Consider the following 25,798-nt stretch of genomic DNA (forward strand, 5'->3'; position numbering starts at 1 on the left):
TCAGCCTGGTTTTCAATTTCTAATTTGGTACCAACTCTTCAAATATCTGTCTTGTTTAGTCTCATACTTGTCAGCTTTCTTTTAAAAACCGAATTATGGACAATATGGATTTTAAACAAAACCAGACAAAAGTGAGGATGTGGAATTTATTCAGACAGTGATATCTCTAATTGCTTATTACAGATTGCTCAGGATCCTTTTGGTCTGTTATCTGGTGGTAAAGCAGGTCTGGCTGAGCTGGAAGAAGGCCCTAGACGTGAATAGGGTCCAATACCACTAGTGATGGCTTGGTACGCAGAATCATCCTCCTCCCTCCCTGACAGCACTGCATTTCGTAAGTTGGGCATTTCTGCAAAGGGCAAGTAAGCTTCACCTGAAACCAGTCCAATAAGAAAATAAAATTAGGGGACACCAACATATTAAGGATAATTTTATGAATTTATAATTTTGAGTTTATGAGTTTATAATTTTATGCAGCAGGGATCCTCACATACTGCCAGTGTAAGCTGGAAATTTGTGTGCCTGCTGTACCAAATGTTTACAATCATTCAATTGAATGATTGGGAAGGTGTAGGCTTTTGACATCCACATTACAACCTGCATTGTTGATGGGTGTGGTCCTCTCTTGACAGCATGGATCGTAAAATTACACTGAATGTATCATGTAAGCAAGCTGCTACTCTTGCTAACTAATGTTCTAAGTGATAGCAGGAAACAAAACATCAGAGGGAAATATATATTTTGTAATTAAACTGTGGTGTGTCACTGTGCAAACACAACAGAAGAACATAACAAGTAAAAGCAGGAGTAGGCCATTCAGCCCCTTGTGTCTGCTTCACTGTGCAATACTCTGCAGCATCATTCCTAGGCCATAGAATAGAATTTTTGCCACTGGATGAGTTCATACATCCACTGGGCCTCTTGGAAGAGCATTCCAGAATAAGCCACTCTTGAACTGAATTATTGCTTCCTGGGACCAATCCTGAACATGACTTATACCAGAATAATAATTCAGCGGGATTTTCCACCCTGTGTCTTTTCACTGTCCTCCCATGGTGTGTTTTCAGGTCCCGCTAATTTCTATAGCCTATTTTCTATGTCATGGAGTTGTGAAGAAGGAGGGGGAAGTGATGGGCTTCAGCAGGACCAGAAGATCCTGCCAGCAGGAAGGGCTGGAAAATCCCACTCCATATCATTCCTTATGGATGGACTTTCAATTTTACCTTCCCATAGTCCTCACTCTCTCCAAAAGCATGTTGGTCTAAAATAGGTCTTCCAAATATGTATTATTTTCTTCCTGGTTTTCCTTTTTCATTTTTAATGTTTAACTGACACCCCTGTAAGAAAACTTTAGCCTCTACAAACAACTTGCTTCAGTCAATTGTTCATGCCCCTGAATTACCATAATTTGTGGTGTATAAATCAACCCAGCATATAAGACAACCCCATTTTTACAGCACCAAAAATCATGGTTTTGTATGTACTCACTGTATAAATCAATTCTGTTTTTCAGATAGGGAATCTTAAACTCACATTAGCCAGTCTCAATTTTTCACCCAGAAATGCATGTTTTACTGGCTATATTTTACAAGTCAATGTATGAGATAAAGCAGGTGTTGCAAAGAAGAGGAGTAGGAGTTTAAGATGTGTCCACACAACGCAGACCATACCTGGCGTGGTGAATGATAACTGGAAATGGGTCCGCCAGTAAAATGGATGAAATACGCAGCTTCTTTCAAGCTAAAAGTCGTAACATTTGCTCACTTATCAAATAACTGTACTTTAGTGAAGGGATTCAGTGTCAATGAAAATTGTCAGGTGCTGTTAGAGCAACACATGACATCAGATCATTTAAAAGATCCACAATATCCAATTCAAAGGATGGAGAGGAAGATGATTTGTTAGGAAAGCCTGATCCAGAATGGGATCCTCACGATGGTGCCATAGCCCAAGTGACTCAGAAAAACATTGATGTGCTCTTTCTGTTGGATGCTGAAGACAATGAATTTAACTTTTTAATGAATTCTGATTGTAATCAAAGGAATTTTTGTACTATTAATTCAATAAACTGTGCAATGTTAATCCAGTATGAACTACAGGTGTTATTTTTACACTTATTTCAAAATGGCACAATGCACACCAGTATAAGGAGTTCATATTTCATCCTTGTCATTTAAGTCAACCCTTGTTTCTAAAGGACTTTTGGAGGCTTCAAAGGCCGACTTATTTGTTGTGATCTATAGTATCACAAAAACTTTAATTTTATCACTCTGGAACTTAGAGCAACATGAGTATTTAACATTCAAATTAAAGTTTATTTACTAGTCACAAGTAGGCTTATATTGACACTGTAATGAAGTTACTGTAAAAATCCCCTAGTCACCACACGCCATTGCCTGTTCAGGTCAACGCACCTAACCAGCACGTCTTTGGACTGTGGGAGGAATCTGGAGCACCTGGAGGAAACCCATGTAGACACGGGGAGAACGTGCAAACTCCACACAGACAGTGACCCAAGTTGGGAGTCGAATCTGGGTCCCAGGCGCTGTGAGGTTGCAGTGCTAACCACTGTGTCATCGCGCCACACAAATTAGAGCTTTGGGCAGAATCTTATCCTATTTTTCCCAAAGTATCAGGCTCTGACTGAAAACCAGTGTGTAGCTCTCCAGTTGCACAGCCCAGCTTTCCCTCCAGATCTTGAACCTAAGTTTGAATATTCCGTGAGGGGTGGATCATATGGTGAGAGGGGACTGGGCAATTATATTCAAATCCACTCAAATCCGATAAAATGAGGTCTCACCCATTGTGGGCGTGCATCTTGTGATGTCACTGGCGAGGGGCAGGGAAAATTGCGATTCTTTCCAGATTTTCTGCCGTTCTCTCTGACAGCGAGCGTGGGCTGTAAATCACCCCCACTGCTTCCATTCTGGTCCTACACCGATTCATGTTCCCATTCATTTTATAGCCCGTCCTCTCAGACTGAACAGTCTTCAGTCACGTTAAACTGATACTCTGTAATATCTGAAAACATTAACAAATAAGGGCAACTTCAGCGACACCTCCGTACCGTACGGGAGGCCAGCTTCTTTTCTATGTGCTTCTGTTTCAAAGAATGTTTGATGTTGCTCCCAATGTTTATCACAGGCTGCACAGAGGAAATTGGATTCAAAAGCTGGGCAAGAACAACCTGTTAAAAGAGCACATAGAATTAAAATAACATTGGTTTCAAATAACATAGCTTTAAAATAATATTAATCCAGTTTAACCACAATGACCTATTCTGGCAGTTAATTTTCTGCCACAAATTGCTGGAGCTTTTTTTATTCATTTGTGGGAACTTGCGTCATTGGCTAAGCCAGCATTTATCGCCCATCCCTAGTTGCCCTTGGGAAGGTGGTGGTGAGCTCCCTTCCTGAATCGCTGCAATTCATGTGCTGTGATTTGGCTCACAATGCCATACTTATACTTGTGTTATTGTATGTTGTTTCGAGATCATTGTTGCAAGTCACTCAAATGTCTTTTCCTATGCTATCAGAAGATATTCTTCATTTCTCATTCTCCACTGATTTCCAATGGACTAAGCTGTATGAAATGACATTATAATATTGCAGGAGAATTTATATTTTAGGGATTATAATTTACCATGTGTCGATCATCGAGTTTTGAAAGGAATTAATGGCTGATTTGAGAACAAAGACAGCTGTTTTTTTTAAAAACTGCAAGTTCTGTACTGTTTACAACATGTTACTGTGATAGACACTCACTGCCCTAAGAACCCAGGACCTTTCCAAACACTACTAACCGAGGTGTTTAAGTCCTAAAGAGCATAGCTGCTAGACTGGGCCTGTGCAGGTGGAAAAGAACCAACAAAAGGTTAAAACCTATTTGACTCCATCCTCAGCTATCCATCTATCACAAATATAGCTGTCCATTACAGCACTGGCAAGAGTGATCACTGCACAGTCCTTGTGGAGACAAGTGCTGCGTTCACATTGAGTGTAATCTCCATTGTGTTGTGTGACATGAACAATGTGCTAAACAGGATAGATTTCAAACAGGCAAAACAACACAAAAATAGGCATCCATGAGGCACTGTGGCCATCAGCAGTAGAACCACATTCAATCACAATCTGGAACCTCTTACCTGGCATACCTTCCACACCTTCCACTCTACAATTGACCCTAGTTCAATGAAGAATGTTGGAGGGCATGCCAGGAGCAGCCCCAGGCATACTTAAAAATGTGTTGTGAACCTGCTGAAGCGACAACAAAGGACACTTGCATGCTAAACAGCACTGAGGTGAGGAAGAACTTCTCCACTCAGGGAGTTGTGAACCTGTGGAATTCTCTACCACAGAAAGCTACTGGAGCCAGTTCATTAGATATGTTCAAAGGGAGCTGGATGTGGCCTTTGCAGTTAAAGGGATCAAGGGGTATGGACAGCAAGTGGGAGTGGGATAATGGAAGTGCATGATCAGTGCATCAGCCATGATCATATTGAGTGGTGGTGCAGGCTGGAAGGGCCGAATGGCTTACTCCTCCATCTATTTTCAATGTTTCTATGCTTCTATAAACAGTATGTTATAGACAGTACTAAGCAATTCCACAACAAACAGATGAGAATGAAGCTCTGCAGTCCTGCCACTTAAACAAGTTACTGGAGGAAGAGGCTCCACAAATTCTCAATCACGAGGGAGCTCAGTACATCAGTGCATAGGCAAGGCAGAAACATTAGCAACCATCTTCAACCAGAAGTAACGAATGGAAGATCCATCTCAGCTTTTCCTGAGTCCCCAACATCACAGAAGTATAAATGAACATGCATGAGGATGATATCAAGCCTGCTGACCTACCACTAGCCTTGCAACTACGGCCTCCACCAACATTATGATCTTCGTGGCTGTGTTTGCAACGACATTTAGCTCTCCAGGCGCTTGGGTCAAAGTTTCTTCGTTTTCTCAGCCAGAATTCACCCACATCTTCGGGGCGGGAAGGGATGAAGGCATAAGCTTTGCACTGGCAGCCAGGCACCACACAGGGCACCCGAACACTCCTACCTGCAGCAACAAAATAAACAGCATTAGTCAATTCAACAAACCCACAGGAGACCATATAGATTCACCCCAAAGTTTCACTGATGGTGCAGCCTAATGCAGCCAGTGTGCTACTCGGAAAACTGAGCACTGAAGGCAGTGTATTCATTTTGCAGTTCTCCTGATTTCCCAGTCGTGGCCAGAAACATTGGGCAGGCTAATTTGCGTGCCTCATTCGCCAACTTGTACGCTTGTTGAACAACAACAACAACTTATACTTATATAGCACCTTTAACATAATAAAATATCCCAAGATACTTCACACGAGCATTTTCAAACAGCATAGGACATTGACCCACACAAGGAGGTATTAGGTTAGATGATCAAAAGCTTAACCGAAAAGACAGGGAATAGCATACAAACATACAAAATAGGGTCAGAAGTAGGCCATTTGGCTCTTCAAAGATGCTTCACCCTTCAATAAGGTCATGGTTAATCTGTTTGTGTTTTGAGTTCCACATTCCCATCGACCCAATAACTTTTGATTCCCTTGCCTGACAAGTACCTATCTACTTCTGGCTTTAAAATATGCAATCTACCATCTTCAGAGGCAGAAAGTTCCAAAGTTGCATAATCTTCTGAGAGAAAACAATTCTCCTCTCTGTCCTAAAAGGGCAACTCCCAATCTTGTAACTGTGTCCCCTAGTTCTGGATTCATCCACAAGAGGAAACACCCATTCCATCTCCACCTCGTCAATACCATTCAAGATCTTTAAAGTTAAAGTTTAAAGTTTATTTATTAGTCACAAGTAGGTTTACATTAACACTGTAATGAAGTTACTTTGAAAATACACTAATTGCCACATTCCAGCGCCTGTTTGGGTACACTGAGGGAACATTTAGCATGGCCAACTCACCTAACCTGCACATCTTTTGGACTGTGGGAGGAAACTGGAGCATCCAGAGGAAACCCATGTCATAAAATCACAGAAAAAGTGACATTCTGAACAAAAACTTTTAGACATGGATTTTTCCTTTATTTTCTCCATAGTCTTCTCCAGGATCTGATAGTCTACTAAAGTACTGGTAGAGTACTTAAGCAAGTGGCTCTAGAAATATAGATGCATTAGTGGTCATCTTCCAGGATTCTATAGACTTTGGGACAGTCCCTGCAGATTGGAGGGTAGCTAATGTCACTCCAAAATTCAAGAAGGGAGGTAGAGAGAAAGCAAGGAATTATAGACCAGTAAACCCAACATCGGTAAGGGAAAATTCTCAGATCCATTTTCAAGGACTTTATAGTAGAGCATTTAGAAAGCAGTGGCAGGAGCAGAGATAGTCAGCATGGATTTATGAAGGGGAAATCATGCTTGACAAACCCGTTGGAATTCTTTGAAGTTGCAACCAGTAGAGTTGACAAGAAGAAGCCAGTTGATGTGGCATATTTGGACTTTCAGAAAGCGTTTGACAAAGTCCACATAAGAGATTATCATGCAAGATTAAAGAGCATGGGATTGGGGGAAGTGTATTGAGATGGATGGAAAACTGGTTGGCAGAGAGGAAACAAAGAGTAAGAATTAATTGGTGCTTTTCAAATTGGCAGGCAGTAACTAGTGAGGTGTCACAGGAATCAGTGCTGGGGCTGGAGCTGTTCAAAATACATATTAATGATTTGGACGAGGAAACAAAATGTAACATCTCAAAGTTTGCAAATGATACCAAGTTGGGTGGGAGGGCAAACTGTGACGAGGATGCAGAGATCCTTCAGCATGATCTGGACACGTTGGGTGAATGGTCTAATCAATGGCAGATGCAGTATAATTTGGATAAGTGTAAGATTTTTCGCTTTGGAAGCAATAAAAAGAAGCAGATAACTACCTGAATGGCTGTAAATTGGGACCTGGGTGTCCTTGTGCACCAGTCACTGAAGGTAAGCATGCAGATGCTGCAGGCAGTAAAGAAGGCAAACGGCATGTTGGCCTTCATTGTGAGAGGTTTTGAATACAGGAGCAGGGATGTATTGTTACAATTAAAAAGGGCCTTGGTGAGGCCACACTTGGAATATTGTGTGCAGTTTTGGTCTCCTGTTCTGAAGAAGGATGATCTTGCTCTCGAGGGAGCGCAGTGAAGGTTTACCAGGCTGATTCCGGGGATGGCGGGAATGATGTATGAGGAGAGATTGACTAGGTTAGGATTGTTTTCGCTGGAGTTCAGATGAATAAGGGGTGATCTCATAGAGATTTATAGAATTCTAACTGGACAGGGTAGATGCAGGGAGGATGTTCCCGATGTTGTGGGAGTTCAGAACCAGGGGTCACAGTCTGAGGATTCGGGGTCAACCATTTTGGATGGAGGTGAGGAGACATTTCTTCACCCAAATAGTGGCGAGCCTGTAGAATTCGTTACCACACAAAGTAGTTATGACAAAACACTGAATGTATTCAAGAAGTGGCGAGCAAATGGGATTAAAGGTCATGGGGAGAAAGCAGGATTAGGCTATTGAGTTGGACAATCAGCCATGATCGTAATGAATGGTGGAACGGGCTTGAAGGGTCAAATGGCCTCTTCCTGTTCCTCTCTTCTATGTTTCTAATCCACGAATGATGTGGAGATGCTGGCATTGGACTGGGTTAAACCCAGTAAGAAGTCTCACAACAGCAGGTTAAGGTCCAACAGATTTATTTGGTAGCAAAAGCCATCGATCAACAGTTTCAACACGCCACAGCGAAAAAGTGGACTGACCTCCTCAGAAGACAAACACGGGACACAATGGACAGAGTACCCTCTGTTGCCCAGTACTTCCCCAGAGCAGAGAAGCTATGACATCTTCTCCAGAGTCTTCAACTTATCATTGATGAAGACGAACATCTCACCAAGGCCATCCCCACACCCCCAATGCTTACCTTCAAACAATCGCACAACCCCAAATAGACCACTGTCTGCAGCAAACTACCCAGCCTTCAGAAGAACAGTGACCATGACACCACACAACCCTGCCACAGCAACCTCTGCAAGACATGCCGGATCATCGACACAGATGCCAACATCTCACGTGAGAATACCATCCACCAGGTACACGGTACATACTCTTGTAACTCGGCCAATGTTGTCTACCTAATACGCTGCAGGAAAGGATGTCCTGAGGCACAGTACACTGTGGAGACCATGCAGATGCAATGACAATGGATGAATGAACACCGCTCGACAATCACCAGGCAAGACTGTTCTCTTCCTGTTGGGGAATATTTCAGCGGTCATAGGCATTTGGCCTCTGATCTTTGGGTAAGCGTTCTCCAAGGCGGGTTTCACGACACACGACAGCACAGAGTCACTGAGAAGAGACACATGAGGACGGCCTCAACCGGGATCTTGAGTTCATGTCACATATCTGTAACCCCCATGACCTGCCTGAACTTGCAAAATCTCACTAACTGTCCTGTCTGGAGACAATAAACATCTCTTTAATGTGTGCTTAATGCTCTCTCCACTCCCATTGTCTGTACCTTTAAGACTTGATTAGTGTAAAGGCTCGCATTCCAATCATTATTCTATAAGTTGAGTTTGTGTCTGTTTGTGATTAGAACTCCCACTCATCTGATGAAGGGGTAGTGCTCCGAAAGATAGTGGCTTTTGCTACCAAATAAACCTGTTGGACTTTAACCTGGTGTTGTGAGACTTCTTACTGTATCTAATCGACAAACATAGTGGTAATCAATGATATTTTCTAGGATCTCTAAAATTATGTAACAGTAAAAGATAGATGTGAAATATTTTTATCTCTATGATCTTGGAACAAATTATTGGCAGAATTCGGTCTGCAACATTTATTAGATACAATAATATTCTTCAAATTTGCCTGCTAAGTGAGACATTTTTTTTCAAACACAGTATTTTAGATGTTGTTATGTGAAATGAGAAAGAGTTAATTTGTAATCTGATAATAAGAGATCCTCTGGGTAAGAGTGATAGAATTTCCCACCAAGTTCTGGGGCCACATGCTTAAACTTGAAATTTGAACTTAAGTGAAACCAATTACAAAGTGATGAGGAATGTGTTAGGTAATGTACATCAGGATATTTGATTAAAAGATAAGACAGTTGAAAAACCTGAAGACTGGAATGGTTTTAAAAACCAACCAAGGATAAAAAAGAAAATTGGTAAAAGTTAGAATTTTAGTGACCCGCCCGCCATGGGAATCGGAGTGGGCGAGGGGCGGAGCGTAGGAAGATCCATTGACCTTGGGTGGGATTTTATGGTTTCAGGAAGAGCGAGGCCATAGAATCCGACCCAAAGTGAAAGAAAGTAGAATATGAGTGAACCAGTGAGAAATATCAATGGGGTGGCACGGTGGCACAGTGGTTAGCACTCCTGCCTGACAGCTCCAGGGACCTGAGTTCGATTCCCGGCTTAGGTCATTGTCTGTGTGGAGTTTGAACATTCTCCCCTTGTCTGCGTGGGTTTTCTCTGGGTGCTCTGGTTTCCCCCCATATTACAAAGATGTGCGGGTTAGGTTTATTGGCCATGCTAAATTGCCCTTTGGTGTCCCGAGATGCGTAAGTTAGAGGAATTAGCAGGGTAAATACGTGGGGTTACAGGGATAGGGCCTGGGTGGGATTGTTATTGGGCTGAATGGCCTCCTTCTGCAATGTAGGAATTTTATTATGGTCTCCAACTTTATAAGAGCTTCTACTGGTACATAAAAAGGAAGATTTGTAAAAATAAATGTGGGTCCCTTAGAGGTTGAGACAGAGGAGGAATTATAATGGAGAGCAACAAAACTTGGAACATTTAACCACCTTGGGAATCCAGATAGGGATACACACCCATTGCTAAATGTACTGTGGAGAAATGGGAATAGCTGAATGGGTGGAGCCAGTTATGTTGCCTTGTGGTACTGCAAAACTCAGTTTGCCATTTTCTCATCTACAAACAGCAGCACAGCAAAGGGGCTGTGCCTTTTTTGAATACATGGCACCATTAATATTGTGATCCAGTTTTTTATTAATAACTCCACAGCAAACCGGAGATAGAATGAAATCAAAGGATTAGATTATTTGTAGACACAAAATATGGGAGGGGTGGTGACCCCCACTCATATTTTGCGTCTGCAAATAATCTAATCCTGTGATTTAATCTATCTCCAGTTTGCTATGAGGTTATTAATAGAAAATTGGATGATTGCAAAACTCAGGGGTTGGGAAACATGAAACTGCTTAAAAAGTGGGAAATAAATCAAAACACCTTTCTGTTTATGGTGATGAGAGGAGAAATCAGGGCTGTTTAAATTAACTCCCTCACATCGTAACAATATACTTGCTTCAGAGGTGAAGCAATGATGGTCTCCTAGAATCTTGATTGATGTTCTGTGAGGAGAAATTGAGTTGACTTTGCCTTTCCTCACTGAAAAGGACTTGGGGTTAGATGCAGAGAGGCTGCTTCCTCCAATAGAGGCTCTAGGAAGGAATAGTCTCAGCATAAGGGGTCGGCCATTTACAACTGAGGAGAAATTTCTTCATTCAGAGGGTTCTGAATGCTCAGTCATTAAATATGTATGAGACTTGGATCTATGGACTTGAGGGGCATCAAGGGGAATGCAGATTGAGGGTGAGAGTGAAGCTGTGACCAAATATCAGTCATTATCTTGATGAAGACTAAGCAGCTTCAAGGAACCAAATGGTTTCTATTTCTTATGTCCTTACATTCAGAGTTCACTTGTACTGAATTTAGTTTGGGAATAAAATATGAATGGCCAAATGAGATCGCCATCTTTGTGTTTGGGATAAAATGTCGATGTGATTGCTGCTACCAAGTAGGCATTATGATAAGAATGGAACCAAGTACATTCTAGAAGGAAAAGGTTCATTTATCAATTCGAGCTGTTCCTTCCAGAGTCCATGTATGATTATCCCACCCCAAGATCTTCAATGTCCGGCCCATCCGCTGATGAGCCCCAATTCTAAGAACCTAATTTTCCTATCCCTAGTTCCTGTGAAATAAACAAAGACTACTATTCTAAGCCTGAGATGTCAATGGTTTAATAACCACTGCTGTGCTGAGATCAGGAGTGATGTTGAGCTGATCCTTAGACTTGAGTTCACAGCATTCATGCCAGGTTATTTTTTACATTTAGCCAAAAATAATCAAATTAGGTACAAAGTTAGGTTCATACCGGTAAAATGGTCATGTTCAGCGAGAAAGTGTCCACAAAAGCACTTTGACTTTACTCCAACTCGGATGCAATCCCATTTGTACTCAGGACATCTCCATCCAATATAGATCCCTATCAAAGTGATACAATCACTCACAAATTGGTTATAAACATAACAGCTGAACTATCTACAATTCACTTACTGTCAGTGAAAATGTCTTAAGGCAAGATCGAAATGTGCCGAAGTTCCAAGAGAATGTAAGAAAGGAAATTAGACTATTTTCTAAATGACAAAATGCTTAGGAAATCAGAAACTCAAAGGGACTTGGGAATCATTGTTCAAGATTCCCTTAAGGTTAATGCGCAGGTTCAGTTGGCAGTTAGGAAGGCAAATGCAATGTTAGCATTCATGTCGAGAGGGCTAGAACACAAGAACAGTGATATACTTCTGAGACTGTATAAGGCTCTGGTCAGACCCCATTTGGAGTATTGTGAGCAGTTTAGGGCACCATATTTAAGGAAGGATGTGCTGGCCTTGGAAAGGGTCCAGATGAGGTTCACAAGAATGATCCCTGGAGTGAGGAGTTTGTCGTATGAGGACTCTGGGTCTATACTCATTGGAGTTTAGAAGGATGAGAGGAGATCTTATTGAAACTTATAGGATAGTGTGAGGCCTAGATAGAGTGGATGTGGAGAGGATGTTTCCACTAATAGGAAAAGCTAGAACCAAAGGGCACAAACTCAAGCTAAAGGGATGATCCTTTAAAACAAGATGAGGAGGAATTTTTTCAGTCAGAGAGTGGTGAATCTGTGGAACTCTTTGCTGCAGAAGTTTGTGGAGGCCAGGTCATTGAGTGTCTCTAAGACAGAAATAGATAGGTTCTTGATTAATAAGGGCATCAGGAGTTATGGGGAAAAGCCAGGAGATGACAATGATAAAAATATCAGCCATGATTGAATGGTGGAGCAGACTCAATGGGCCGAGTGGCCTAACTCTTATGGTGTTATGGAGGTATTCCTGCTCATACAGACTGAAAAACGGTATACCTCTCTTCCGCAGGGCAAGGTGCAATATTAGCTTTTATGAAAACGCTAGGTTAGAGTTATTCTTTCCGGTTCACTTTAGTCACCCTCCTGCTACTCTAACCAAATACAGTAAGAAATCTCACAATACCAGGTTAAAATCCAACAGGTTTATTTGGAGTCACGAGCTTTTGGAGTGCTGCTCCTTCATCAGGTGAGTGACTTTAACCTGGTGTTGTGAGACTTCTTACTGCGTCCATCCCAGTCCAATGCTGGCATCTCCACATTATGGTGAACCAAATATGTATATTAAACTAAGCCTTAGAAGAAAAAAAATCTTCAGCCCTAGTGTGACTTTCCATCTTCACATGAAGGGGAAGATCTGCTTCATGCCGTGTGTACAAAAAATTTAGAACGTGTGTATGAAGTTTACAATTTTTGAAATGCCTCGCTGGTATCTCCCATATCCTGGGAACAGATACTATACATGAGAATCACCTGTTTGAATTGCATCCAGTGCTGCCTCTCTCTCAGGATCAAACAATTCCTTTACCCGAGCCCCAAAGTGTTCTCTGTGCATTGCTTTGGCGACTGAGATGAGTTCAGCCTTTTTGGCTGGGACTATGGGTTTTACTGTATATCCTGTAAAAGACAAATGCAGGAAACCTCACAATAGATAGATTCTCCAACCTACTCTTATCCTACTATTATGAACCATTTTTATTTTTCCTTTATTGATAAGTAAAGGTAAAGAGTCAAAATCTATATTGTCTGAAATAACCAAGGTTGGCAAGAGAGGAGGAAATGCTCTGAGTTTAATGTTCCCTGGTGGCAGGTTTGAAAACTGATGGGCACTTAATTGGATGTGAGGGTGTGAGGCGGGGACACTGCCACTTTCTCACAAATGCCTCGAGGCTCGTGGATGGCTTCTGCCCTGATGCTAATTGAGGCCCTCAAGTGGGTGATTAATGCCCACTTAAAGACCTCATCCTATTCAATCTGCAGCAGCAGGAAAGGGAAGGGTAGGTTCTTTATTCAAAGGCACTCAGTGCTTGGTTGCCTGCCATTGGGAAGAGGGCGGGCAGCTGGAAATCATCCCCCTACCCTTTCCTTCAAACCCACCCTCCCCCTCCCTACTCCACCTCTGTTCCATGACCCACAGCTCGTGGCCCTCATTCAGCTCCCATTCAGATTGAGTCTTGGGTCCCTCCTGGGTGTCCAGTGTATGTTTTACTGGCATCTGCCACTGCTCCTGATGACGCTGCCTGCTATGGAAAGCTGCAGGCCTCTCATTGGCCTGGAGCTCATGGGGAGCAGCATTTACACCTCCAGGATTGTTAGTCCTGGGAAAGGCCTTATGATGGCCAATTAGGCACTTAATATAGCTGAGGAGGTGAAAGTTTCAGAGACTGCTGAAACCTTTGGGATCACAGGTCACTCAGCAGGTCAGTTGTGAAGTACATGGAGGGGAAGAAAATTAAGACTCTCCAAAACTGATGAATGCTGGGGTGCATTTGCGTTGTCTCCCTGAATTCTCACAACAACAAGCTGAGAACAAGAAACTCCAGACAACACCGGTTCTTTAAGGTGTTCTGTGTTGCTGTGGACAGTCACCTTTAGAATGGGCAGGTTGATTGGGCGAAACTTCTGAAGTAACACCAAAGGCCATAAAATAGAAGGCCACATTTCTATTTCCTATGATAGAGACGCATTTGTTATTGTGTTTTTAAAGGCTTTTCGTCGCCACAAAAGAAAACATTGAAAAAAACTTAATCCATGACCTAACCCATCTCCAAACACAATGGGTTTGAATACCTCCTTCTGTTCTATTGCTGCTGCTCTGTGGATTTACACTTAATTAAAGATGGCAGCTCTGAATCTCCAGGTTGGATGTCCCAACTCCTGTCACAACTTTGGCATTTTTTATGGGGCTTCTACAAAACTCCCTCTGAAAGAGCAAAGAGGTCAGCACAGCTCCTGTGAACTTTTTTTAGCATGTCTAGCCCCAGTCCTTAGACTTTGCATTCATCCAATGCAACCAGCATGAAGTGATAACTAAAGTGGATCTTGAAGTCAGCAGTACTTTTCACATTACCTTTTGGAACAAGCATGGTGTTTTGCTGCTGGGCTTGTGATGGTTGATGTGGGACCAGAGCTTGGCTCGCTCCAGATGTATTGCCTGCCTTGCTTCCTGGCACGCCGTGGTTGTATTTGTAACCCGCAGCTTGTGTCTTTGCCTTATGCTTTCCCGAGCCTCGACCAGACGACATTGTATGTGGGTGTTTGAGCTGTACCCAGTCACTGCAACCAGACACTGAAACATTGACAAGTGAAATTAAGTTTCCATTTTAGGGTGTACATTTAGAAAGTCATTTACATTAACAAACATGCAGTTAGATTTCTTTAGAGCTTTGCAAAAACATAACTCCGTAAGGTAGTAAAGTTCTACTAGTTGGAAATGTAAACATATGAGTTTGTGTTAAGTTGCACAGTAACCAGGAAACAGTTTGTATTAACAACAATGCAGACAGAGCAATGGGCGATAAGGCTGTCCAGGGCAGCACTGACACTGAAACAAGCAGTGAAAACAGAAAGGAAAATTTATTTATTATTGTCACAACTAGGCTTACATTAACACTGCGATGAATTTATTGTGAAAACCCCCTAGTCGTCACACACTGGCACCTGTTCAGGTACACTGAGGGAGAATTTGGCATAGCCAATGCACCTAACCTGCACGTCTTTCAGACTGTAGGAGGAAACTAGAGGCACCTGGAGGAAACCCACACAGACATGGGAAGCCACTTACCATTGTCCCTTTGATACAGGTACACCCATGTTGCTGTGAGGGAGGGAGTTCCAGGATTTAAATCCAGCAACGGTCACAGGATGGCGATATATTTGATAATCAGAGTATTCATATGGTTAGTCCAGTTCAGTTACTCTTCAATGGTAACACCCCAGGATGTTGATAGTGAAGAATTCAGTGATAGTAATGCCATTAAATGTAAAACGCAATGGTTAGATTCTCCTCTGTTGGATGTAGTTAGTGCCTGACATTTTTGTGGCATGAATGTTACTTGCTACATATTGGTCCAGGCCTGGATATTGTCCAGGCTTGTTGCATTTGGGCATGGACTTAGTAACTGAGAAGTTGTGAATGATACTGATATTAGCAAACATCCAGGAATGAAGAATTTCAGCTGTGTGGATCAACTAGAGAAGCTGATGTTATTTAATGTAGAGAAGGTTGAGAGGAGATTCGATAGAGCTATTCAAAATTCTGAGGGACGATGGAGAAAACAGACAACTGATTGAAGGTTTCCAGTTGCTGATTCACATTCAGTGCAGAAGCCCCACCTACTGGTGAGTGTTGCAGTCCAAACTCCTGTCTGACATCCCTGTGAGTTTGCACACTTAGGCTGGAATTTACCCAGCCGTTCACACCGACAGGATTCTCCAATCCCGCTGCAGTAAATGGAGATTTGGCTGAGTGCCAAATTCTCTGTCCTTGCTTGCAGCAGCGGTGAGGTGTGAACAGCTGGAAAATTTCCGCCTTAGACTGCCTAATGGCCTTGTGAGTGTCAGTTTAAGGACCATTGGCTGTGCTGCATGGATAAATACCAGATAGTTCAGAATGCTGCAGATTAGGTAACTACCCCGGTGCAGCTCCAATAAGGTCTGAGGTGCTTTATTAGCATATTGAAGCATATAGCAGCTAGCAGGAATGTCTCTCAAAGGCAAGAACAATATAATGCACTCTGTGACCGTGGATGGGTTTTGAGCGAATTAAAATTTCAGATCTGTGGTGTCAGACATGTTTGGGTTTAAGAGTTGGTCCTTTAAATTGAACCTGATTTCCACCTGGATGAATGGTGCAGTGAGGTTTAATTTCAGTGTGCCTGAAGTAATTACCAATATAGTGAAAACATCTTCGTTATTGTTTACATTCTTTGGGGTATGAACTTAATTCCTAAATCATTAACATTTTAACCACAATTTGCCTCAGTTTCTTTATTTTTAAACTTGCACAAGGACACTGTCGAAAAAGAGCAACCCTTTTCTAAACCCTTTCATAGAATCACTACAGTACAGGAGGCCATTTGGCCCATCGAGTCTGCACCAACCACAATCCCACCCAGCCCCTATTCCCATATCCCCATACATTTACCCTGCTAATCCCCTGACGTTAAGGGACAATTTAGCATGAACCAATCAACCTAACCCGCATGTCTTTGGACTGTGGGAGAAAACAGGAGCACCTGGAAGAAACCCATGCAGACATGAGGAGACACAGTGATAACCACTGTGCCACCGTTCTGCCAAGGAGTCCTCCTTACCATGATTTGTGCTATGAATTCAGACAAAGAGCCCTAAAGAGAGAAAGGCTAAGCAGATTAAAAAGCATTTTGTGTTGATGAAACCAGGTGAAGAAAATTTTAGGGCAATTCTGCACAAAACATTTTCCAGTTGCAGCATGAAACACACCTACGGTGGCACAGTGGTTAGCACTGCTGCCGCACAGCACCAGGGATCCATGTTCGATTCCCAGCTTGGGCGATTATCTGTGTGATGTTCTCCCCGTGTCTGTATGGGTTTCCTTCGGGTGCTCCAGTTTCCTCCCACATTCTGAAAGACGTGCTGGTTTTAAATTAAAAGCGGAGGCGTTTAGAGTAGCTAAGAGTAGTGGGTGAGAAGAGGATTGGGAGAGGTTTAAATGTCAACAAAGATTGACAAAGTTGATAAAGAAGGGTAGGAGAAACTATGAAGCTGGGCTAGCGCTTAATATAAAAAAGGATAGCAAGAGTTTTTATAAATATATAAAAAGGAAGAGGCTGGCTAGGGTGAATGTTGGACCCTTAGAGGATGAGAGGGGGGACTTAGTGGTAGGGGATGGAGATATGGCTGAGGCCTTGAATAACTTTTTTGTTTCGGTCTCCACGGAGGAGGACGTGAATAATTTTCCGGGTGTTAGCGATGGAAAGGTGGTAGGACTGGAGGGTCTCAATGTCATTATTGTTACTAGAGAGGCGGTGCTCGACAGACTGGAGGGACTGATTGTGGACAAGTCCCCAGGACCGTATGGAATGCATCCGAGGGTTCTGAAAGAAATGGCGGAGGTGATAGTGGATGCCTTGGTGGTTATTTTCCAAACGTCGCTGGATTCCGGGGAAGTGCCGGAAGATTGGAAAACGGCTAATGTTACACCGTTGTTTAAGAATGGTGGCAGGCAAAAAGCAGGGAATTATAGGCCGGTTAGTTTAACGTCTGTGGTAGGTAAAATGTTAGAATCCGTCATCAAGGAGGAAATAGCGAGGCATCTTGAGGGGAATTGCTTGATAGAGCAGACGCAGCACGGTTTCGTTAAGGGGAAGTTGTGTCTGACAAATTTATTGGAGTTCTATGAGGATGTGTCTAGGGTGGTGGATAGAGGAGAGCCGGTGGATGTGGTCTTTCTTGATTTTCAGAAGGCATTTGACAAGGTACCTCACAGGAGGTTATTGCAGAAGGTAAGGGGGCATGGAGTTGGGGCTAGGGTGTTAGCGTGGATAGAGGATTGGTTGTCAAATAGGAGGCAGAGAGTGGGGGTTAATGGGTGCTATTCGGATTGGCGGATGGTGACTAGTGGAGTGCCCCAGGGGTCGGTGCTGGGGCCTCAGCTATTTACCATTTATATAGATGATCTGGAGGAGGGAACCGAGTGTATGGTGTCGAAATTTGCTGATGACACCAAGATTGGTGGAACGGCAAATTGCGCAGAGGGTGTGGAGAGTCTGCAGAAGGATCTAGATAGGCTGGGCGAATGGGCCAGGAAATGGCAAATGGAATTTAATGTTGGCAAGTGCAAGGTGGTCCACTTTGGTAAGAATAATGGTAGGAAGGATTATTACTTACATGGAGAAAAACTGCAGCAGGCGACGGTGCAGAGGGACGTCGGGGTCCTTGTGCATGAGTCGCAAAAACCCAGTCTGCAGGTGCAGCAGGTGGTCAGGAAGGCGAATGGGATGCTGGCCTTCATAGCGAGGGGGATTGAATATAAAAGTAGGGAGGTCTTGCTGCAGCTGTATAGGGCATTGGTGAGGCCGCAGCTGGAGTACTGTGTGCAGTTTTGGTCGCTGCACTTACGCAAGGATATTTTGGCCTTGGAGGGAGTGCAGAGGAGGTTTACTAGGCTGATACCGGAATTGAGGGGGTTGAGTTATGAGGAGAGGCTGAATAAACTAGGCTTGTACTCGTTAGAGTTTAGAAGAATGAGGGGAGATCTCATTGAGACATATAAGATGATGAATGGGATGGATGGGATAGAGGTGGAGAGACTCTTCCTGCTCAGAAAGGACAGTAGGACTAGGGGCACAGCCTCAAGATAAAGGGGGGGCGGTTTAGAACGGAGTTGAGGAGGAACTTCTTCACTCAAAGGGTGGTGAATCTCTGGAATTCTCTGCCCGTTGAAGTGGTGGAGGCTGCCTCGCTAAATATCTTTAAGAAGCGGGTTGATGGGTTTTTGATAAGAAAGGGGATTAAGGGTTATGGGGAGAGGGCGGGAAAGTGGAACTGAGCCACGACAGATCAGCCATGATCTTATTGAATGGCGGTGCAGGCTCTAAGGGCTAGATGGCCTACTCCTGCTCCTATTTCTTATGTTCTTATGCTCTTAGGTACGTTGACCTGAACAGGCGCTGGAATGTGGCGACTAGGGGAATTTCACAGTAACTTCATTGCAAGCCTTAGTTGTGAATAACTGTACTTTAAAAAAGGAAAAAGTATATAAGTGATGCATCTGGAAATGATTCACACTGCAGTATGTAAATACACCCAGGTAAATGGAATAAAATCCTATTGGGTAGATTTTGGAAATTTAGACTCAGTGCAGAGCTGTGCAGAGTATATACTGAGAAATTGGGGTTGAAAAGTCAATGTCAGAATGTTCCTTTGGGAGAACATAATTTATAGTATGGACGGAATTTAATGATTTTTTTTTCAAAGTGTTGCCTTGGGCGAGAAGAGCAGAAGGCAGTTTGTCAGTGGCCTTGCCAGATTTTCCTGCCAAACTTCCAAACATTTTGAAAGAAAAAATGGGATGCGCGCGTCCCATGATGTCACACTGGTGGAGCAGGCTCTGAGTGAACCCACCTCGCCAGCAATCCCGTCCCCTGACATTTTGGGGTGCCATTTATAAAGGGAAATCGGAAAAATTTAACGTGAAAGCAGAAACTCCTCTTGGAACCTCGCCCTCCCCCATGGACACAGGCTCCCCAATCCCTCCCTAGGGATCAAACCTCCACCATGGACATGGGATCAACCCCCTCCATCCCTCCTAACCCCCACCCACCCCGCACCCCCCCACCCCCATCCCCAAACCCCCATCCCACCCTCCACACTCACCACCCCCCCAACCCACACCCCACACCCCCCCCAAGGCACTGCCAGGATATGGCCTGAACATGACTCTTTCCCCCTGGGGGCTATACTTACCTGTGTGCCCATTCCCTGTTCGTCAATTCCCTGTTTTACTACACCTGTAGTAAACCCCACTGATATCACAGCAGCAAGGCCAAAGCCAGGGGAGGGGAGGTGAAGAGGAAGTTAGTGAAATTGCTACATGGTGAGCTAATACAGCAGGGAGGCCCACTAAGTGCATGTTAATGTATGCTAACCGAGTTCCTGACCTTCCCTCATGGGCATCCCATTACATCATTGGAGGGACAATTTGGTGGGGAAATCCCAGCAACATAAAAACCTTTTGGGACTCACAACGATTCTCATCACCTCCCCCCCAGCTCCCCATTCAAGTCTACTAAAAACAGGGGCAGAAAATTCCCCCCTACATCTTTACTTTTTATGATTCTAAAAAGAATATTTGTTCAAGCAATTGAAAACTCGATCCACAGATGCAGGGTTTAGTTAATTGTACGGCTACTTTCCCCAGCACTGCTGGTCATATGCCAGATCAAATGACAATTTGAGTCACAGGACATGAATGAAACTCGGGATTCTGCTAAGTGAACAAAATAATGATCTGCTAGCTTTTTCAAATAAAGTTGCTGGCTACTTGGGTGCCTTTGACCACGAGGGCAGCAAATAATCTCACGGCAGAACAAAAGTAACCCTAAGTAAATTGTCTAACCAAAACTTACAATAAAAAACACTAAAATAGGAAACTATGGGCCCGATTTTCTCGTCGCATAGCGCCCATTTTCAGGCACGGAAACTTGATAAAGTTGGGCGTGAAGTGAGTAGCGCGATCTGTGTCTGCCTCTGCTCTGCTTCCACCTTTACCAAGGCCCGAAAATGGTCGCAATCGGGACCGCGCCTGAAACAGTCGCGACAGCCATTTAAATACATTTCCATTGCCTTAATGGGCTGCACACCCAACTTTACCGGCACTTCCCCCTTTACCACCACTTCCGCCAATCCAGAATCACCATGAACCACATATACTCCATATTAGTCCGATTCGGGCACTTCATCAGTGAGGGTTAGTGAGGAGGTAAGTGCCTAGCATCTGACGGCTCCCTGCCTCTTATGGGGATCCTTTCATTGTGGCCATTTTGTTCTTTGGGTCAGAGGGGCTCTGCGAGTGTACGGGGGTAGAATGGAGGATGTTGCTCAGCAGGGTGTCCAGTGTCGGATTTGCAGCACGGACCCTGATCTCAGCACTGACCTTGGGTCTTGTGGATGCTGCTGGGTCCTAATGCATTCAACACTCTGCCAGCTGAAGATGTACACAATTGCTGCAGCCTCCGAACTTTTCAAGGGCTTTGATTCTGGGGTGCATGTGGCTGGGGGAATGGAGGGGGGGTATCTGTGATTCTGTAGTGCACGTGGATGGGGGAATGGGCAGTATGGATAATGACTGTTGCTGGGCCAGTGGCAAGCAACATTTCTTAATCTCTACATGTGTTCCTCTCCACTTCCCCTTCCCCCTTCAGAGTGACGAGATGGCTTTTGCAATGCAACCGATTGATCTTGCTGTTATTTTGGTTGCTGCTGGAGCTGAGGAGGAGGAGCTGGAGGAAGAATTACGGGCACAGGAGGTCCAGGCTTACCATTTGCAGGAGCAGACGGAGATGACCACCAGAGATAGGAGGCGGCCGCTATTCACCCAGAGCGGGGAGGGCGCAGGAGAAGGATGGAACAGAGACCCCAGCAGTTCCGCACACGAGTGTCATTTGAACAGATGTCAGACACCGTGTGCCATTGATAGCTCCGCCTTCGAAAGGAGACATTGCAACACCTGTGCACCCTGTTGCAGGACCTGGCACCTAGAGGCAGGCAGGGGGCACCCATTCTCAGTGGCTATCAGATTGAGGAACACTATGAGTCCCCAGCCTGCAGGTGCAGCAGGTGGTCAGGAAGGCGAATGGGATGCTGGCCTTCATAGCGAGGGGGATTGAATATAAAAGTAGGGAGGTCTTGCTGCAGCTGTATAGGGCATTGGTGAGGCCGCAGCTGGACTACTGTGTGCAGTTTTGGGCGCCGTACTTACGCAAGGATATTTTAGCCTTGGAGGGAGTGCAGAGGAGGTTTACTAGGCTGATGCCGGAGTTGAGGGGCTTGAGCTATGAGGAGAGGCTGAATAGATGAGGCTTGTACGCGTTAGAGTTTAGAAGAATGAGGGGAGATCTCATTGAGACGTATAAGATGATGAATGGGATGGATAGGATAGAGGTGGAGAGACTCTTCCCGCTCAGAAAGGATAGTAGGACTAGGGGGCATAGCCTCAAGATAAAGGGGGGGCGGTTTAGAACGGAGTTGAGGAGGAACTTCTTCACTCAAAGGGTGGTGAATCTCTGGAATTCTCTGCCCGTTGAAGTGGTGGAGGCCGCCTCGCTAAATATTTTTAAGACGCGGGTTGATGGGTTTTTGATAAGAGAGGGGATTAAGGGTTATGGGGAGAGGGCGGGAATGTGGAACTGAGCCACGACAGATCAGCCATGATCTTATTGAATGGCGGGGCAGGCTCGAAGGGCTAGTTGGCCTACTCCTGCTCCTATTTCTTATGTTTTTATGAACTTTTATGCAACTGGCTCCTTCCAGACTTCATGCGGAGATGTCTGTGGCATCTCCCAGTCCGCTGTGTTAAGCAGGTCACAAAGCCCTGTATGCCCGGGCTGGGCAGTACATCAAATTTAACCTGGACCAGCCCGTCAGTAAACCCAGGATTCGCAGCCATTGCGGGGATGTCTAACGTACAGGGGTCATCGACTGCACACAAGTCACCCTCAAGACCCCGCTGCAGAATTCACGGAGATTCATCAACAGAAAGGTGCTCTGCTCCCTGAATGTCCAACTGGTGTGGGACCACAATATGAACATTATGCACACCTACACAAGGCACCCAGGCAGTGTGTAGGTCAGGAGCTCTGACATCCCGGAGGCATTTGAGGAGGAGCCCAGGCTGTGGGAACTGACCCGTGAGTGATATGGGTTACCCATGAGAATCATCCATGGGTTCTGGGGAACCAATGGCTTCATTTTCTCAGTGACACAGCATTGAAGGGCCTCCCCAACTGGCATCACATGAAGCATCCCTCCGGCAATCATCAATGGAAGAGGATTCCTATTCAAGACAAATTAGTCACAGGTGGATGATGAAAAAACATTTAATGATTATAATAAAGGTGTTTAAATAATAAGTTCTAATATAAAACATGAGAATGGAAAACATTAAGGTAGTTAAAGATCTATCTAACGAGTGTAACCCTTCACCCATGCCATGTTAGTGCAACTACAACTTCCTAACTTTACATGGCCTACCACATCTCAGTGACTCCCCAGAACGTACATCGAGGCAGAGGGGATCAGATGCCTACCTCGTCTCTGGAGGTCCTGGACTCTGAGGGCCCTGGCTGGCTTCCAGGTGTGTGAAATGTTTCCATGACACCCTCTTTACCCCCCCTACTCCTGAAATACCCTGGTGCCAGGAAGGGGGGAGTCAGAAGGTGTAGCCACAGCCACAGTCTCCCAGCTGGAAGGCCCCAGCATGATCACGAGCTCTTCCTCCTCCCTTGGGGTTCCTGTTGGCCCCTGGTCACTCCATGGGATGGCAGTGCTTCTGCAGTGAGCTCCAGAAGCTCTGGTGTCACCTGGACCTGCGTGTCCTGGAGGACCATCTGCATCTTACCCATGGTGGTCGAGCCCTCCGCAATAGTCACCTGAGTTGGGGGCCACGTGTCAATGGCCGCAGCAAGTGCCCTCTAAGACTGGGCCACACTCTGCAGCCCCTCAGCCATGACCCTCTACGGCCATGTTTGCAAGAAGTGCTGTCATAGTCCGCCGTGTCTCAGTGCTGTCCCACTGAATCTCCTGAAAGCTCTTGAGCCTCTCAGCCATGGGCCACAGAACCTTGAGAATCCTGGTTAGTCCCTCAGCTGTGGCCTGCTGTGACTTGGCCATCGCTTGGAGCCTGCCACTCATGGTGAGGATCCCCTGTCCCAGGCTTTCCACTGCAGATGCCGCCTTTGCACTGTTGGCCTGGGAAACACACAAGACAGCCAATAGCTGGTCTGTCTGAAAGCTTTGGGACTCCTTCCGACTGCGTTGCCAGTGTGGCCGTCAGCCCCTCCTGCATTCCCTGGCTCAGTTGCTGCATCTCCAGCAGCTGAGGGAGAAGTGATCTTAGAGGCCCAGAATATAGCCTGGGGCCAGCTGAGTCCTCGCCTCGGCAGGCCCACATATCAGATGCCTCAGGCGTTGTCTCCTCCACCTGATGTACATTATCAGATGTGCCAGGCTCACCAGAGAGAGTGACTCAGAAGCCTCACCACTAACTGGACCCACCGATGTGTCAGTATCTGGGATGGTGAACTGCAAGATGGAAGCTGACACCAAAATGGTGCCACCCTCGGAGGCCCCTTCATCCATATCCTCCAAGGACTGTGCGGACTTGGATGGGTGGGAGCCGCAGAGGGATCACAATGCCAGAAGGCCCCAGGGAGAGTCCAGATCTGTCCTTGCAACATAAGACACAGAGGTGCAAGAGAGGGAGTGATATCCGGTATGCAAAAAATATGATTCACATTTCACCATTGAACATAGAACAAAACACAATGAAAATTACATCACAGGAACAGGCCCTTTGGCCCTCCAAACCTGCAGCGACCAGGCTGCCTATCTGAATTGTAACTCCCTACCCTTCCGGGGACCATATGCCTCTATTCCCATCCCATTCACCTAAAGACATCCCTTAAGGTTATTCTCGTATTTGCCTCCACAACCTCCCCTGGCAGTGAGTTCCAGGGGCATCCAGTACCCTCTCTGTGCAAATAAACATGTCTCATACATCTCCTTTAAACCTCGCCCTTTGCACTCAAAACCCATGACCACAAGAGTGGGAAGTCTCAAATTGAGTGGAGGATTGACAGATGCTCCCGTCTTGACGGCAGCCCGACCATGCTGTCGCTGACAGCCCACAGCTCCCCTTCCCTTACAGGTCCAGTGCCTGCTCCTCAAAGGGGGTGAGGACCCAGAGGTCTGGCTCACCACCCTCTGTCTTCGCTCTCTCCCTGTAGTGTTATGGTTGGTCTTCTCCTGTAGACATAGAAGGAGTCATGAAAGAAATGATAGTGTGATTCCTGCAGAGCATCAGGTGTTGGCCCTTAGGGGGCAAGCGCAGTGGGGCTTTTGGGGGGAATAGGGAGGAAGTGCTTGGGGGTCAGTGGCTGGAAGCATGCAGGGTGCGGAGGATGGAAGGATCTGGGGGAAGATGCTAGACAGGTTCAACACTCGCCCTTGCTGTCCAGATGAGAACATTGACCTTCTTGCAGCACTGCTTCCCAGTTCTGGGGGGCCAGTGCCATGGCACTGAACAAGGCCTCCTAGGTCACATTGTCAGCATCCCCCCTGCTCCCCCCCCTCCCCGGGTCTGCATCCTCCTGGGAGGAAGAGGGTGTCCCGCCTCATTCTGCTGCATCGAGCAGCCTCCCAAGGTCGCCCTCAGTAAATCGGGGGGGGGGGGGGGGGGGATGCTGGTCGTGTGGTCAATTTTTCCTGCACTGCCTGCCTGCCTGTTCATCCTTGGGTTTTTTATGGAGCTGCCCCTCATTCGGGCAGATCAGTTGCAGGCAGTTTAGTAGAGCGTCCCAGTTCCAGCAAGTTCCATGCAGTTTCCTTAGCATTGAGGGGAAGGCAAGTGAGCACTTGCAGGTGTGCTGATGGGGAGTGGTGAGTATGGATTAATGACTGGGGGACGGGGGAAAGAGAGGGAGGTGTCATGCAGTCATCAGAGTCAGGAGGAGATGGGGGCCTTGTGCAGAAGGGTCTGGGGTGAGGGGGAGGGTGGATCACTCCACTTGAGATTGGGGGGCAGGAGAGGGAGGGGGAGGACCCCGTGTTTGGTCTGGGTGGCAGGCGGGTGGGGAGAATAAGGGAGTCAGTAATGTTGGGGGGGGTGGAGCAATGTCTGTGGGGATCAGGGGGAGGCATTATCTGGCCCGAGAGGGATGTGGCAGGGGACAACATTCCATTATTTTCTTTTGCGCGTGCGCATTTGGAAGCACAGATCAGAGCTGCAGGGTTTCGGGCATGCTAAACCCCACCCACAGGTTTGTGCAGCGCGATTCAGACTCACTGATATTTTTGCAGGCAGATTGTG

The 25,798-nt window shown here is 45.5% G+C and overlaps 1 protein-coding gene across 1 annotated transcript; it reads right to left on the reverse strand.

Annotated features, from left to right (window-relative positions):
- On the reverse strand, positions 1-25,798 carry LOC145349187 (protein FAM221B-like). The gene is made up of 7 exons (XM_080197632.1): positions 25,775-25,798; positions 14,300-14,518; positions 12,703-12,846; positions 11,203-11,313; positions 4,854-5,057; positions 3,068-3,187; positions 1-373 (listed from the first exon to the last, which is right to left on the reverse strand). Coding segments are annotated over exons 1-7 (984 nt in total). The 5' UTR covers positions 25,776-25,798; the 3' UTR covers positions 1-188.

The sequence above is a fragment of the Carcharhinus amblyrhynchos genome, chromosome 1, assembly GCF_965287045.1.
Source record: "Carcharhinus amblyrhynchos chromosome 1, sCarAmb.v2.hapA, whole genome shotgun sequence".
Lineage (NCBI taxonomy): Eukaryota > Metazoa > Chordata > Chondrichthyes > Carcharhiniformes > Carcharhinidae > Carcharhinus > Carcharhinus amblyrhynchos.

What these genes read in the sequence shown, in the direction of transcription:
- LOC145349187 (XM_080197632.1), bottom strand. An exon ending in CCGTAGTTGCAAGGCTAGTG is followed by an intron (nt 3,188 to 4,853) that starts GTAGGTCAGCAG and finishes CTCTTTTAACAG; the next exon opens with GTTGTTCTTGCCCAGCTTTT. An exon ending in AGAAGCTGGCCTCCCGTACG is followed by an intron (nt 374 to 3,067) that starts GTACGGAGGTGT and finishes GACTGGTTTCAG; the next exon opens with GTGAAGCTTACTTGCCCTTT.